The sequence below is a fragment of the Teleopsis dalmanni genome, chromosome 1 (genome assembly GCF_002237135.1).
Source record: "Teleopsis dalmanni isolate 2A chromosome 1, ASM223713v2, whole genome shotgun sequence".
Taxonomy (NCBI): Eukaryota; Metazoa; Arthropoda; class Insecta; order Diptera; family Diopsidae; genus Teleopsis; species Teleopsis dalmanni.
Genome location: NC_051846.1, coordinates 54,821,884 through 54,837,762, shown reverse-complemented (window position 1 = coordinate 54,837,762; position 15,879 = coordinate 54,821,884). Strand labels below are relative to the sequence as shown.

General features: G+C 25.9%; 1 protein-coding gene across 1 annotated transcript; it reads left to right on the top strand.

The window, feature by feature from the left end:
- The first annotated feature begins 6,415 nt into the window (after nucleotides 1-6,415).
- LOC119668891 (four and a half LIM domains protein 2-like) lies at nucleotides 6,416-15,017 on the top strand. Its single transcript, XM_038078567.1, has 4 exons — nucleotides 6,416-6,689; nucleotides 11,720-11,889; nucleotides 13,739-13,925; nucleotides 14,782-15,017. Exons 1-4 carry the CDS (start codon nucleotides 6,467-6,469, stop codon nucleotides 14,937-14,939), a joined length of 738 nt encoding a protein of 245 aa, XP_037934495.1. The 5' UTR covers nucleotides 6,416-6,466; the 3' UTR covers nucleotides 14,940-15,017.
- Nucleotides 15,018-15,879: the final 862 nt, after the last annotated feature.

Here is a 15,879-nt window from a genome sequence, read left to right as displayed (position 1 = left end):
TAAGTTGTTTTTTCCATACAAATATCATTTTTAAGGTTAGAACGAAATTAAAGAAAATGTCCTTAATTTCGTTGAAACGAAGGCTGAAATTAAGGGACATTTTATATACAACTATGCGTAAGATAAATTTTAAGCTAAAGTTGAGATAACGAAAAAATGACAACTTTTTAAATAAATGTCAATGGCAGTTGACTTTAATAAAACCGGGAAAATATTTTGAAAGTATATAAACTACAACTGTTATTAATTTAAAACAGAGTGAAAAGTTCACTAATCCACTAATGCTAATAAAACTACGGATGAAAATCCTTTATAGTTATAATAATCAATTTTTGAAATAGTGTTCAAATAGTGTTCGAATTTTTAACATTCGATTTGTAAACAAAAAACATATGATTTCCTTAATTTGGGGCAGTATGAACACATTCGAAATTAACTTATCTTCATTTGAGTGAAATTAAAGAAATTTGGCTGTCTGAACATAGTATTATCTTAAAACAAACAAGATATTTCAACAAGTTCAAGCATTTTGCCCTATCAATTTCAATTTTAGTAATTAGTAAGTAAGACTTATAGTCAAAAAGTGTATTTATTATGGTTTAAATGAACCATAAAATATGGTTTTGATAATCGTAACGCAATTATTGTAAGAGATACAATAATTTGTAATTCTGTCTTAAAGTGTTCAGTTAGACGATGCAGCAGACCTAATTGGTTTGTACTAGACCTGATTGGTTTGTGTTAGACTTATTCAGTTTGTGTCAAATCTAATTGATTTATATACAATTTATACATTTATACAATTCGTTTTTTAAAGTAAATTGAAATGTTCAAAGCAAACATCTTTTTCGACAAATAGTAATATAACAACCATCTTATACTTACAATATACTTTCTCTAATTCCATATAAATCTTCAACTGAAGTTGTCCTGTTGACTTATTTATTAGATGATTCTTAATATATAAAATATATATATATATGTATCACCCATATTAATATGTCAATTTACCTCATAAATTGTTGTTAAATAAATGATTGCACAAATAAGGCATTACACGTGTTCTTAATTATATTTTCAAAATTTTTATAAAAATAATTAAAATATCATTTTAAAAAATTTCCTGTCGCACACCTACAACTTCCTGGGATTACTTAATTAAAATTAATTATAACAATATATGACTTTTTGTTAAATATATTATAAGTAAAACTTTTTCAGCCAAAATTTTACATTAAGTATAAATTAGTAACTAATTTATTGTAATCATTTTTAAAAAGAATTATTAGCTTTAAATATATTTACTTACGAATATACCAAAAATAGTTATTAGATTCTATATGTTATATGTATGTTCATATACGAGTATGGATAATTATATATATTTGTTTGGCAAAAAAGTATTCGGCATTCATCAGTTAACTAGATTTCAAATATATATGTGGCTTTTATGTACATATATAGTAACAACGTATGTAAATTATTTTTAACTCTAATGATCTCATTATTCTTCAAATCTGGTTAAGTGTCATTCCAGACTACAAGTCTCCCGTGTAATACGTAAGCCAGCCTATGTGTTTTCATAACAAATTTTTAAATTATTTAAATTTAATTTATGATCAATAAAAGCGTTTCACATTTTATCTAAAATGAGTATCTTTCTTATACACATGTTAAAGTTGTCGAATGTGTCAATTTACAACTGTTTATACATAAAATTAGCAACAATTTATATGATAAAATATTTTATTGAAATCCATAAACATTTATTTATACCAATTTTTGTGTGGTTGTATTATTAAATGCTGATTTATTACCGTTTAACGTTCTAATTGGTTTGAGCCATATTTTAGCCAATTATTTTTTATTTTCAAATTATTATTGGGTTTTATATAAAAACTTCATTTAGTTTGTATTTTAGGCTTCAAAAACCCTATACTACTATACATAATTCTTTTATAGATACTTTATTAAATGCAACGTACTCGTATTCAATATAAGGTTGAAAGCACTCTTCCTAACACTATCCTATATATAGTTTATTAATTTACCTAAGTACTTGAAATTTGTATTTTTATCTGAACTCCATAATCTGAAAATAAATTTTAATATTGGTAGACAAAGTGTTGCTCGCGCCCTAAGTATTGCTATCTGATCGTAAACCTTGAAATCTTGTTCTTAGGAAAGAGATATAGTTAAAAAAAACAGGAAAGGAAATATTAACTACGCACATATGCATCCAGGCAAAATCTTAATAAAAAAGGATTTTTATTGGCCACCTGTTTTTTCTTCAAAATTTAGCTAAAATTGTCATATTCGACAATATTATATTTAGTTATATTTAACAAAGTTGGAAATCCTATATACTAGCATTATATTTATAGTATTTTCAATACTAAAAATTTCAAATAACAAGAGACTTAAATATATAACGGATATGGACAGCTGTGCTTAGGCTAATAGGAATATTATAAACAAATGACACAGGATATTGTTTATGTATTTTATAATTTGTATTCACTTTTTGTTTTTGTTGTTTTAATTATTATTATTATTGTATTTATTGTTTATCCCGCTATAACTTTTACATTGCATATTTCGTTAGTTCGATAGTCATCTTCAGATAGTCGAAATATTGGAAATTAACTTAATAAAATAATTTGTTTTAAATATAAATAAAAAATTGCAGTTTTTTTATTTTTATTTAAATGATTAATTAGCCCGTCCATAAATTATTATATAATATTTTTAGTCACAAAAAAAGAATAAAGATAAATAAAAGAAAATTTTTTAAATTTTGTTGTCTAAATAATTTTACGTATCAACTTTAGATAAACATTTTAAAAATGTTTATATTTTGTTAATTAGTTCTTTATTGAGTAATTCATATATAATTTATAAAATCTTTACAATCCTAGTCTATACGACTAGGAATAAAAAATCTTTCCAAAAAATACAATTTTACCGAAATTGCACAAACCCGTAAATTTATGCAATGAACGATTTAAGAGTTTTATGTCATTTCACATTTAAACTCCCAACAAATGCATTTACAATCTTATAAAAAATAAAAAATTTAATAATAAAATAATATTTAAAAAAAATTTATTTAATCTGTGATATAAGCCGAAAATAAATTGCTTGGCATTATACCAGGAAGCAATTTCTCTAAATGTCAAATTAGTTTAAACGGCTTTATCGTGATTAAATACAGAAAATCCACGAAACCTCAACTGAGCAAGTTTCATTCAACATCAAATGAACCACAAAAAAAAAATAAATCAATTCAGAAATTCGTGATTTATTATTTGTTAGTATTTATTATTGTAAAGTTTTCCAATTTATCAAATATCTCTGTGATATTTGTGCCATACTCACAAAAAAATCTTTGAGAGAATAAGAATCAATTTAAAACTATAATCGTCAATAAGGAGTACAAATCAATTTAAATATATGTTATTGTATTATATTTTTTAATATATTTTAAATATTTTAATATTTAACTATATATGCACATTATAATATATAAGTATGTATTTATATCATATATAAATGTGTGCATTTTTAATTCATTTTTAATACTGTTGATTTATGAGTAATAATTATTGTAATTAAAGTTTATTCATTTTATCATTGTAATTTAAATAATAATTAACGGAAGCATGTACTTAAGGGTAATCGCAATTACATTTTAGAATTTAAAGTCTCTTAAAACACAGTTTTATTACGATCTCCAGAAACTAGTTTGTAACCAAGTAATGTAGTGACAGTGCAAAGCGGTAACAAAATAATATATATTATTTATTCAAAATACCCGATTTGCACTCTTTCTATATGACTCGGTTCCTAAACTATTTAATCGACAACGACAACATCACTAATGTTACTTAAATAACTTTCATGACTTACAATTATAAATAGACACGTCATTATATATATGCTCATCTGCAGAAAACTATAAGATACATTTTTACTAAAAACCACATTAAATTGTTACTTTGTGTGGATGTAATGATTTATGTTAATTGGCTTTTAAATTATCTTCACCTCATTTCTGGTTCAACTTTAAATCATGATGATACCATGATCTAAATGACACTCTTAAAATTTTTAACATAATTCTTATTTCTGGAGCGGCTCGACTTTATAACGGATTTTAATAAAGTCGCCTATTTTGAACAACTTCGAGTCGCCACTACCCCATAAACTGATATAGCTTAATTCTTGAGATACTAAGGATTAAAGTTGCATACTATACTTTTCACATTAATAACACTAACAACAACAACAGTATATACATACTAGTACTGTTCATATTCGGTTTTACGAAGTATTCGGAGAACCCAATTAAGAGGATAGTAAACGAAATCTCCGAAGTTTGAAAAAAAATTCGGTTTTTTTGTAAATCTGGAGTCTTCGAATATCCGAATTTGCGATTATTATTCGCAGGGAAATTATTCGGAGTCTTCGTGAGCAAAAGTGGAATAGAGAGCACAAAATGAAAACGAACGTGCATCACACATTAAATATAAATTTTTTTAGGGATGATAGAATTTGTTGTTATTTGTATGATTTTGTGTATTATAATTATATGTGTATAATGTTAATAACAACAAATAAACACCAGACGGCCATCCATATCTAAGTTTTATCGGCAAATGACGTAATGTAAAATATATTTTCTCAGAAAAGCCAACTTTCCAACTTTGCTAAAAGCCAACTTTACTTAAATCCGTTGTAAAATTAGGACGCTTTAGCTGTGGGAATCGTACCAAATATATCCAAAAAGCATATGTCAAATACTGAAACGTGTGGTCTTTAGGGTTAAGATTTTTTTATATTTAAAGTTCTAACAAGCCTTTTGAGAACCATTCAGAATTTATATACATTAACTGCTAAGACCATCAGCTATTAAACTAAAACAAATGAATTTTAGGAAATATTTTTTTTATAATCGCAATAGATTAAGAAGTTACTTATTCACCTGAACTTTGATCCATTAGGTCAATAGGTTATTTCAGCAAGTTACCTATTCACTGTATCATCTCTAAAATGTCTAAAATTAAAACAATCGCTAATATTGCACTTCATATTCAATAAAGGCATATTGAATTTGTATAATTGTAATTGTAGCATTATTGGTATGGATTAATGGTTCCATTGAATTTGCTAGTATTCTTTTTTGCCATTTTTCTGGGTTTTATATTTTCATTATATTGTTAACTAAACATTACTTTATTATGAAAAACTGAACAATATTACAAACAGTCTCATTTTTTGATTTAATATGATTGAATGGAATTAAATTGAGTTTACCATAAAATTAAAGGTGTTTGTGTTTTTAATAATTGTATTCCATTGAAACATAAAAGGCTATAAAAATAAGCTTACTTTATAGTAAGGACATCTTCAGTACCTGATTTAATTACTTTAATAAATATACTTGATGATTTTTTTTTATAAATATCGTATCATATTTTTTTCTTATAGTCATAACTTGTTCTAAATATTTATTATAATACTGATGTTGTCATATTAATGGTCAATTGTAATAAGAATAAGTAAGAATAAGAAATACAGTAAGACCCCGCTCAACGCGTAGGATACGTTCCTTCAAAATAGAGCGTAATGCGAAACAGCGCTAAACGAGGCAATCTTAACATGTAAATAATGGGGTTAGGGGAAGATTGAGAAAAAATTGCTCATGTATTAAATTTAATAATTATGTTTTTTTAATAATAATAAAGAAAATAAAATATTTATTTCTTACAAAAACAAAAACATTGTAAACGAATATATATAAAAACAAATATGTTAAAATTCTAAGTCAATCAGAACATTCAGTCCATCTGTTTCCAATTTTCTGCCTTTTTGTCAAGAAGGCATCTAATGTAGTTTTGCATTCTGTTGGAAGTTGTTGATAAGTGGACATTTACCTCATTTAAACCGGTATGTTTCGCTAATTCCAGTATTTCATCCATATTAACAGAGCGTTCAATGTCTTCGCTCTTACTTCAATATGGTCAAATGTTTTTCCATACTCGTTTAAAAGATCTTTCTGTTATCTCATTCATTCCACTCTAGCATTCATTATATTGTAGTTTTTGATTGCTACTCTTCTCCTTCTGTTTTTTTAAATACTAATCTTTAATAATTATAATATTTAATATTGCATTAATAAGAAGATTTTGTTTCCAAATTGCTGCAATTTTTAGTTTGAAGATAAAATTAAATTTATATGAATAGAATATAATAATTGCGATAATATAATAAATTTCACTATAAAAAATTCAAATGAATAATTAAAAAATTTATTAGTATTAACAATAATTTTATTATATTCCAATCTTTCCAAACATTAGACAAGCACAAAAAAAAATTAAAATAATAAAAGACTCAATAAAAGACAATATATTATAATAAGTTAAATATAAATTCGGACAAATAAACTTAAAAATCAAAAATTATGGCTGACGTCGATGTTTTATCCTCAAGAATGAAATCACGTTTACATTTACAAACAAAAACGATAGGAGCAGATCGCATCAGAAAAGCTAAGGAAAACAATGAGGATATTGCGGTTCTAAGTATGTTCCTGCCGAATGCATCGGCAAAGGAAGAGAATCGCAAATTCTATTGCACACTCGGCGATTATTGCCGTTTGGGCGATCCGCGTGCGACAAAAGCAGGTAATGGTTTTATTACAAACAATTTTTCCAATATAAATTTTGGATGAATTACCACACCAATTCCCTCATCAATTAAAATTTATAAAAAATATATAAACACTATTAAAAAAATACTACTAAATTGATTAAAAAATTTATGACCTCAGATTTTAAGCCACGTTTTCGAAATTCAACGAAATCAAATTTTTCATCACCGTTAAAAAGTGAAAAAAAATCAATTTTAATAAATTAGTTAAACGCCTACAATAGAATCAGTATGTCATGTATGAAAAAATTAATAACCTATGAGTAACTTTACTATATTTCACAAAAAAAAAAATTTTTAATAACAAAATTTCATCTATTTGATGAGATCACTTTTAAAGGTTTACCTACTTTTTAAACTTAGATATTTTGTTTGTTTTTCTAATTAGTGTAAGGTGAAATTTGCAAATATTTGCTATAATACATTATTAAAATAATATTAATACTATAAATAAATATTCTTTGTGTTAAGATATACAATTATAATTTATAAAAATCTGACTTTCACAATTTACTACTTTAGCATCATACTTTTAAGGTGAGATTTTAAATGTTTGCCGGACTCTTGATATTTACGTGCGTCAGTAAATAGACAGTAGGTACATCCTTCATTGGTGTATGGTTGCTAATATAAATATTATAATTTTTTCGAATATTCGAACTGCAATTAAAATCCTGCTAGGCGTTACATCTGGTACTCTTTCAGTTCAAGAATGCCCCAAAATTTTTTAACGAATTTGTTTGGTTTATCAGTGTACACCTTATGATGAGACACTCTCAGATGAACTTGTCAAAGTAGGCATGCTGCTCTTTGATATTTATTTTTTGAATATTGGTATCTCTTAGGCATACTGTTCTCTGATATTTATTTTTCGGATATTGGTATTCCTTTTGCATTAAACTGGCAATTAAACGTAAATATCTACGTTTGAGAATAAAAATCTAAGTAGAAAAAGACGGCTATAAAATTACAAGACTTACCTGAACCAAAGTAAACAAAATTTTTACCAGTTACTTTTAATAACCAGTCACATTCTCTGTAACTATCCAGCCTTGATCTAGGCCAGGAAGAGGTCACTGAGTCGAGAACTACTTTCCCCTTTTGACATTAGAAAGTACTCAACGGCTGACATTTTGGCTTTCATTCGAAAGGAGGAGCATGTTCTTTTCAAAAGTGCTTTGGATAGTGTTACTTATTAAATAAAGAGTAACAAAAGCCTGAAACTTGAGCATTAAAAGTTTGTGCAACTTATCTTATTTTTTGAAAAACACGATTAGTCATCGCTTCTAATTTGACAGGCACGAGTTCTAAGCCTGACCCTTACAGTCCAAACAAATTATATACGAACTATAAACTTATTAAGAAATTCGAATATTTCCTAACACCATTGCTGATGCATACTTAGCAATATTCGAAGCAGCGTTGTAGTTCAGCCAAATTTCAATTAATTAAATAAAATTTTTGTCTTTGTCTTTTCTTTGCTATACGAATCCGTTTAACCTTTAAATAGTTTCTTTTCGTCATAAAGACGCATGATTCTCGGCAAGAAAAACTTAACATCATAGCTTAAAGAAGATGATGATTACAGAGCTAAATTTTGTACTCTGCCCTGATTAACATCTATAAGTAATTAAAGTTCGAAATGAATTAAGTACAATTTAATAGAATACTATGAATTTTATTTCAGTTTTTTTTTTAAACTTTATTAAGATAAATGAACTTTACTTATACGATTTCCGTTACTTTTCGGAATATAAAACCGAAATTTATTATCTTGAACTTCCTTTCAAAATCTTAGCAATTGTATGAGCTCATCTCTTAGAAACCCCGTACCTACTTATTTAACATAAAAAAATAAGTGAATAAAATAGAAATCACATTCCAAAATTAAGAAACAATTCACCTTTGCCGGCGGTATTTTCTCGTTAAACACGCATTGTCATATAATTTTCGTAATTATTTTTAATAAAAAAAAATATATATATGTGTATAAGAAAAAACTTAAGCGTCGAAATTATTCCAAAATATTTGCAATAGAATTTATCGTGCAGAAAATTACTTTTTGTCTATTATTTTACTTGAATGAATAAATTACTTAGCAGACATAAATATCTTTCAAGTTAAATAAAAATGTTGACGATATTTTTATTGTCAACTGAAATATGTTTTTGCATACTCGTACATAAAAAACTTCTTATATAAATAGTACCAGTTAAATAAAGATATAATTTTTATTATTTATTTGATTTAGAGCTTTATGAATTAAATTTGCCAATATTAAATTTTAGAACTTAAAGAAATTTTGTGAATTTATTGTTTTGACAAAAAAAAAATTGAAAAGAAATAAAAGCAAAAAAAAACAAAATCGACAATTTAATAATATTAGATGTCACTATATTATCATATATTTATATATATTCTACCTTCTAGCTGTGTTACTTAACTACAGGTTACCTAACACTCAGATGTTTTTTACGACTTATTCAATATGAAAAATCTTTTTAAGCGTTTAAAAAACCTTAGTAAAAGAAAGAAATTTATCGTAGAGATATTCACTATAGAGAAGTTCAAGATATAAAAAATTAAAGTCTTCAAAAAAAAATTCGTTACAAAAGAACCTTCGTTATAGTTCTTGTATTTATCTTTGTTACACTCTTATTTCACGTTCTGAAATGAAGTAGCAATTGCGAAAAGAGGAGATCTATAAGCGACACACCTCCAGATTCTTCGTAATTTTAAGCTTAAATAAAAAAAAAAGCACTACAATGAGCTTGATCTATTGTGCATCTAGTCTTCAAATATAGACATAAAACTTTTTTAGTTTTTAACAAACGTCGCTCCAAAAGAAATTATTTCAAAACAGGGAATATGTATTCGAATATCCTGTAAAAGTGCGCATATAATCCAGTAGTTCCAAATGACATTAGTTTGAAGTAGTAAGAAAGTGAATTACCTTTACTTTTCCATTCGGATAGTAGGTTTCGAAGACCCTTACACAAAAGGAAAGCATAGCAATGCAAACAAATATATCTCAATTAGATTTAGATTATTGGAGAGTGTAATAAAAACATACTCTATTCTAATTGTAGACTGACGAGTTTAAATCTAACCTTAATTTGTCTTTTGATTGAAGAAATCATAAATTGCAGCTTTCACGTCATTCATCATATATATTATGATATATATGATATGAGATGATATATTCGTAAAAAGAGAAAATATACGTATGAAGATTAATAAAAACAAGGCCGCATATTACTACTGAGTTAGACATAATTATATAGATGTAATAGTCTTAATAATAGAGCTAAAAATTAATAGATGAAGGACGCAAATTAGTACTGAATCAGATATAATTATGTAGATATACGAACCTATTCTGTGCACTTTATAAACTTGTCAAACATTGCCATTTGTCTAAATTGACTGCTGTAAAGGTTTTGGTATTCTGTGACATAAATAAAAAGCTCTTTTCCTTGTTAGTTGTCAATACCTCAAATGCTGTTGACAACTATAAAAATATGCTCTTTTTAAGCATTTTTTATTTTTTGCATGCATGACAAATATATAATATACGCTCTTTACAAGCATATTTTTTATTGTTATTTGAATGCATGAAAAATGCTTTTGGCAACTTAAAATATGTGCTCTTTACAAGCATTTTTTACAAACAGTTACGAACAATTACGAACAGTTTCCTATACAAAACACTTTACACCATAGTGTGGTGAGAAGCATTAGGTAGTTGAGCTTTGAAATTTGTCAAGATGTGTCCAGAATACCAAAAACCTTTCTGCTTTATAAAAATCAAAAATTTTATTAAAGAATTTGACAAATGTGTCAAGTGCACAGAATAGGTCCGATAATATATATTAATAATAATTAATTAATCTTAATTATAAGATTAATAATAATTAAATGAAAGGAAGTAATATTACTACTGAGTTGAATATTTTATCACATTTTTCTTCACTTCACTACTTCTGGACGTTGTAGTGATATAGCAAATTGTTTTAGTACAGATATTTGTTACAAATTTTATAGATCTATCCAAGGGGTGCGGATAATGACTGAGATATCACCGTTATTTTTGTAGAACTAGAAGAATGAGAAATGGTTGTGTGAGCTCTCATGCTGTTATCATCATGAAGTATTAAACCTACAATTTTTATCTTCAATACTATTTTTACTATTTCATCGAAATAAAATTTAATGTATTGTCATTAAAAGTAACACTTTAAATTTATATTTACAATTAATGAAGTAATTTAAATTTAAATTGTACTTTAATACTTTAAAAGTAATGAACTATGAATATATATCAGTACCTCAATAAAAAGTATCTTCATAAATATACTGGTAAATTAAAGTTTTTAAGCAAAATTAAATTATTGATTAACAAAGTTTCAGAGACTCTTTAAAGGCAATTTACAAATTTTGGGGCAGTAGATCAATGTCATGCATATATAGATTAGTTCATACTTAAAACAACCGAAATCGCAATAAACAGCCATTTTCTATTAAACTCTTGATTGAGGCGTGTTTGCATGTCAAAAATATATTAAATTTGATCAAATCGCAAAATTAGCTTGCAACCAAAAACTTTTATTTATATTATTATCTTTCTTTGTCTCTGTCTAATTTTCCGGTAACCTCTTCACATTGTTTTTTTTATTTTTGTATCTCTCTGATTTTAAGCAACTAAATTTTGATATAGACTAGACAAGTTCATGTTCGATGCAATGATTGATTTTGATATGATTTCAAATTCAGTTCTAGGGTGGTACGAAATTACCCCAGTGTAAGTAAATTTTTCGTTTAATGATGAATATTTGCAGGTATCAATATTTTCGATTTATGCCAATATTTTAGTATGATTTATTAATATATTAGCTCATCGTAAATTTTGCTCTGTTTTGCTTATTTACGCACTATTCATTTTAACACTTTTTATTGATAAATATATTACTTTTCTAATTATAATAAAATTTATTTTTTGTTTTAGGTACCAAGAAAATGGAATACAAGACCAGACAATGGCATGAAAATTGCTTCTGTTGCTGCGTTTGCAAAATGGCAATCGGTACCAAATCCTTTATACCAAGGGAACAAGAGATCTATTGCGCTGGATGTTATGAAGAGAAATTTGCCACTCGTTGCATTAAATGCAACAAGGTAATATAAAAAGAAATTAAAACTAGTTTTAGTTAATTCATGTGCAAATAAGGGTATCTCATACTAAAGTAAGGTGTAATGTTAGGAATAAACGGGGTACTCGCTCCCAACGGAACGGAGTACTGCGACTATGATTGATCTTTAGTGCTGCAAGGTGTAATATTAGATAAATCAAAATAAGGAAAAGTCTTATGAAATGGAAGGGGGTGGATTTCACTTTCTCTATTAACTGAGAAAATAATAACTAAATAATATTCATAGAGTTCACAAAACCTCCTCAAAAACTATTTTTCATAAAAAAGAAAAAAAGAACACTTCGATGTCAGTAGTACAACGAATAATAAAACTTACGACCAAAACTAGTATCAGATAAATTTTCATACAGATTATATGAAATAATTGAAATTGAAAGGAAGACCAATAGAAGCCCCAACACCCAAAACCCTTCGAAGTCAGTAGTATAATAAATAATAAAGATTACAACCAAAACTAGTATCAGATAAATTTTCATACAAAATATATGAAATGACAAAAAAGAATTTATAAGCTCATAAATTGTAGTCACAGATCTGATGTAAAGAATTTTATAATTTGATATATATCTGTTCCGAAAACCAATTTTAAATAAAATCTTAAGCAATAAAATAATAAAATTAGCAAAGAACACAAATAACATATAGATTAATTGAAATGAAATATGTTGCTTAAAAAATTATAATACTATGTTCAGACACACCTTAATTTCGCAAAAGTCTTAATTTTCAGCGAAATTAAGTTGTTTTTCCCATACAAAATTCAGTTTTTATGTAGGTTAGAACGAAATTAAGAAAAATGGCCTTAATTTCATTAAAACGAAGGCTAAAATTAAGGGATATTTCAAATGCAACTATGCGTAATATAAATTTTAAACGAAAAATAAAGTTGACATTTTTTTTAATAAACGTTAGTTGACGTTAATAAAACCGGGAAATTTTTAAATTTGAATATAAAAAAAAACTGTATCTGTTATTAATTTAAAATAGAGTGAAAAATAGTAATCCACGTACATGAAATCCACTTTTTAAATTTTCCAGATACAAATGGTGTTTCGAACATGTAATTTTTAACATTCAATTTGTAAACAAAAAATATATAATTGTTTTTATTTGGTCCAGTATGAATACTGCCGAAATTGACTTAATTTAATTTTTAAGAAATTAAGGAAATTTGGCTGTCTGAACCTAGCATAAGACAAATTATAAATTCTTAAATTCATTTCTTATCGCTCGATATTAAATTAATATCGCTATTAAATATCTTTTCATATGTTATTTCGAAATTTTCTTGTATCGTTAAATAAATATTACCATACTAAAATATTATGTGATTCGGGGTCTTAAAAAAAATTTATATCCATTTGGACGAGATTTAACATTCTCTCAAGTAATCAATTCATTACACAAATGAATATAATTAAAGTACTGAAAATTCCTTAAAGTCCCATCTGAAAATTCAGATGTATTTTTCAGATTAAGTTTTTCATTTCGTCATATTTTTTTGTGTCTAAAATGATTAAAAAGATCATTTATAAATTTGAGATTATATGAAATTGTTTAAAAGATAATATCAATAAATTATTAAACACTTGCAAATTCCGCAAAGAACTTGAATCTTTAATCTCTCATCGTCAACAACATTCAAAATAATAATAAATAAAGTAATATAAAAATAAGCAAAGTAATATAATAAAAAAACAAAGAAGTATAGGAGCAAAAATATATTAATAACTTGTATATTTTTTATAATTGTTTTTAATTAATATCGTATTTATATTAAATAAAATTTATTAAATAATTCCATTTCATAATAGGTAATCACTTCCGGTGGTGTTACTTACAAAAATGAACCATGGCATCGTGAATGCTTCACTTGCACCCATTGCAATATTACTTTAGCTGGGCAGCGATTCACAAGTCGCGATGAGAAACCCTACTGTGCTGAGTGTTTCGGCGAGCTCTTCGCTAAACGTTGTACAGCATGTGTTAAGCCAATAACAGGTATGATTAAGTATGAAAAAATATAAAAATATTTAATATTGTAACTCTTAAAATACGTTTAAGCTGAAATATATATTATAATAAATATTATTTATTAAGTTTTTGTATTAAACATCAGTTACCATAATATGAAGTGTTATACAACTATGCAAGTGCTGTGTAGTCGAATTATTAGGCCTGCTCCACGAGCTACTCATAGTAAAACTCGAGTAAAACATAAGTAAATAAAGTGCCAAATACAGCTCTTTACACAGATTTTTATGGAACAGCCTTGTGTAAAGTCTGGTGAAAACATCAATGCCGCGCAAATAAACAATACAAAAATTTAAATTCACACCAAAACAGCTGAACATAATTTTACTTCAAATAAAATGTACGAGTAAAGTTTGTGTAGCATTTTGACATTTCGACAGGGATGTTACGCTCTCTCAAATGCTCTCATTTACTCGAAAAGTTGCTGGTGGAACGCACTTGGGTTACACAGTGTTACTTAAAGTTAATACGAGTAGCTTGTCGTGCAACAGATCTAAAATTTACCAAACTGCAAATATCTGCCTTTTTTAGGAAAATGTACGATCAACTAAAATCGTACACAAATAAAAGTTATTTCTTTTTATATACATATTTTAGAATAACGAAATATCGAAACATATTAGAGTTAAAAACTATCAAATAGAAAAATAATTATTTAACTCACAACAAGTTCCAAAAATATTGACCATTCATTAGGACTTATTCTTTACGAGTTTTTTCATGATTTTTTTATGTATAACATTTTATTTATAAACAATCACAAAATATACATTATGTGAATGATTTTATTATAACACAAATTTTAACAATTTATCCATTTTAGGCATTGGCGGCACACGTTTCATTTCATTTGAGGATCGTCACTGGCATCACGATTGCTTTGTATGTGCCAGTTGCAAAACAAGTCTAGTCGGACGCGGTTTTATCACCGATGGACCTGATATTATTTGCCCAGAATGCGCCAAACAAAAATTGATGTAAAAACCTATCAAACAGAAAATAAATTCGAACTAAAATCAAAACATACACAAACAATAAAAATATAAAAATAGCACAAAAAGCGAGAAATTTTATTACTTATTAATATTTTTAAAATTTTTAATAATAAATTGTTATTGAGTAATTTGTCGATGAAATTTTTTAATCATAACGCCAATACATAAGTTTTGTTTTTAAAATGATCTTGCTTATATGTCTTCATACAAAATATGAAATTGAAAAAAAAAAAACTAAATGCATATTAAATATCATTAAATTAGATTTATTTAAAATACTTGTAAAAATTCAATATCTAAATTTCATTTGCTAATGCATTTTCAAAAAAAATTATCATGATTACATATATATGTATGTACATGTATTTATTAAAAACATATTTATTAAATACAACGAACCAATAATTTAAATGAATTTAATTATGTATTGATATTGATTAATAAATAATCATTTAAATTATATTTCTGTAAGTTTGAAATTTTTCATTTTATATTTATTTTTATTTTAATATGTCTTTTTTTAACAATTTTTAAAGTTTATTTTTTATTTATATATACTTATAACCTACAAAAACAATTTAATTGTTATATTAAATATGTATGTAATTTTTTTTAATTTTGTTGTTTTTAATATTGAAGCACAATTGCTTATGTACTTGTCAAAACTTATTAACTGCTACTTTAAATTTAATTTAAAACGATATATATCAAAAATAATAATTTAATATGAAATTCCCAATTTTATGCAAAGATGTTTATTGTTAACGTGTTTATTTATGTCAAAATTCAAATAGATAAAAATCAATTACACGTTAGGAAAGCATGTAAAAAAATCTAATTTTATGTAATAAATTCCTAAAAAATATAAAATGGTTTTTTTTTATTATTATGCGTAATTAATATACTGGAATTACTGGCAAAAAAGA

Excerpts from the sequence above, each read along its gene's own strand:
- LOC119668891 (XM_038078567.1), top strand. The coding sequence starts at position 6,467 with ATGGCTGACGTCGATGTTTTATCCTCAAGAATGAAATCACGTTTACAT. Across the intron at positions 11,890-13,738 it reads GTTGCATTAAATGCAACAAG|GTAATCACTTCCGGTGGTGT; the intron begins GTAATATAAAAA and ends ATTTCATAATAG. Across the intron at positions 13,926-14,781 it reads ATGTGTTAAGCCAATAACAG|GCATTGGCGGCACACGTTTC; the intron begins GTATGATTAAGT and ends TATCCATTTTAG.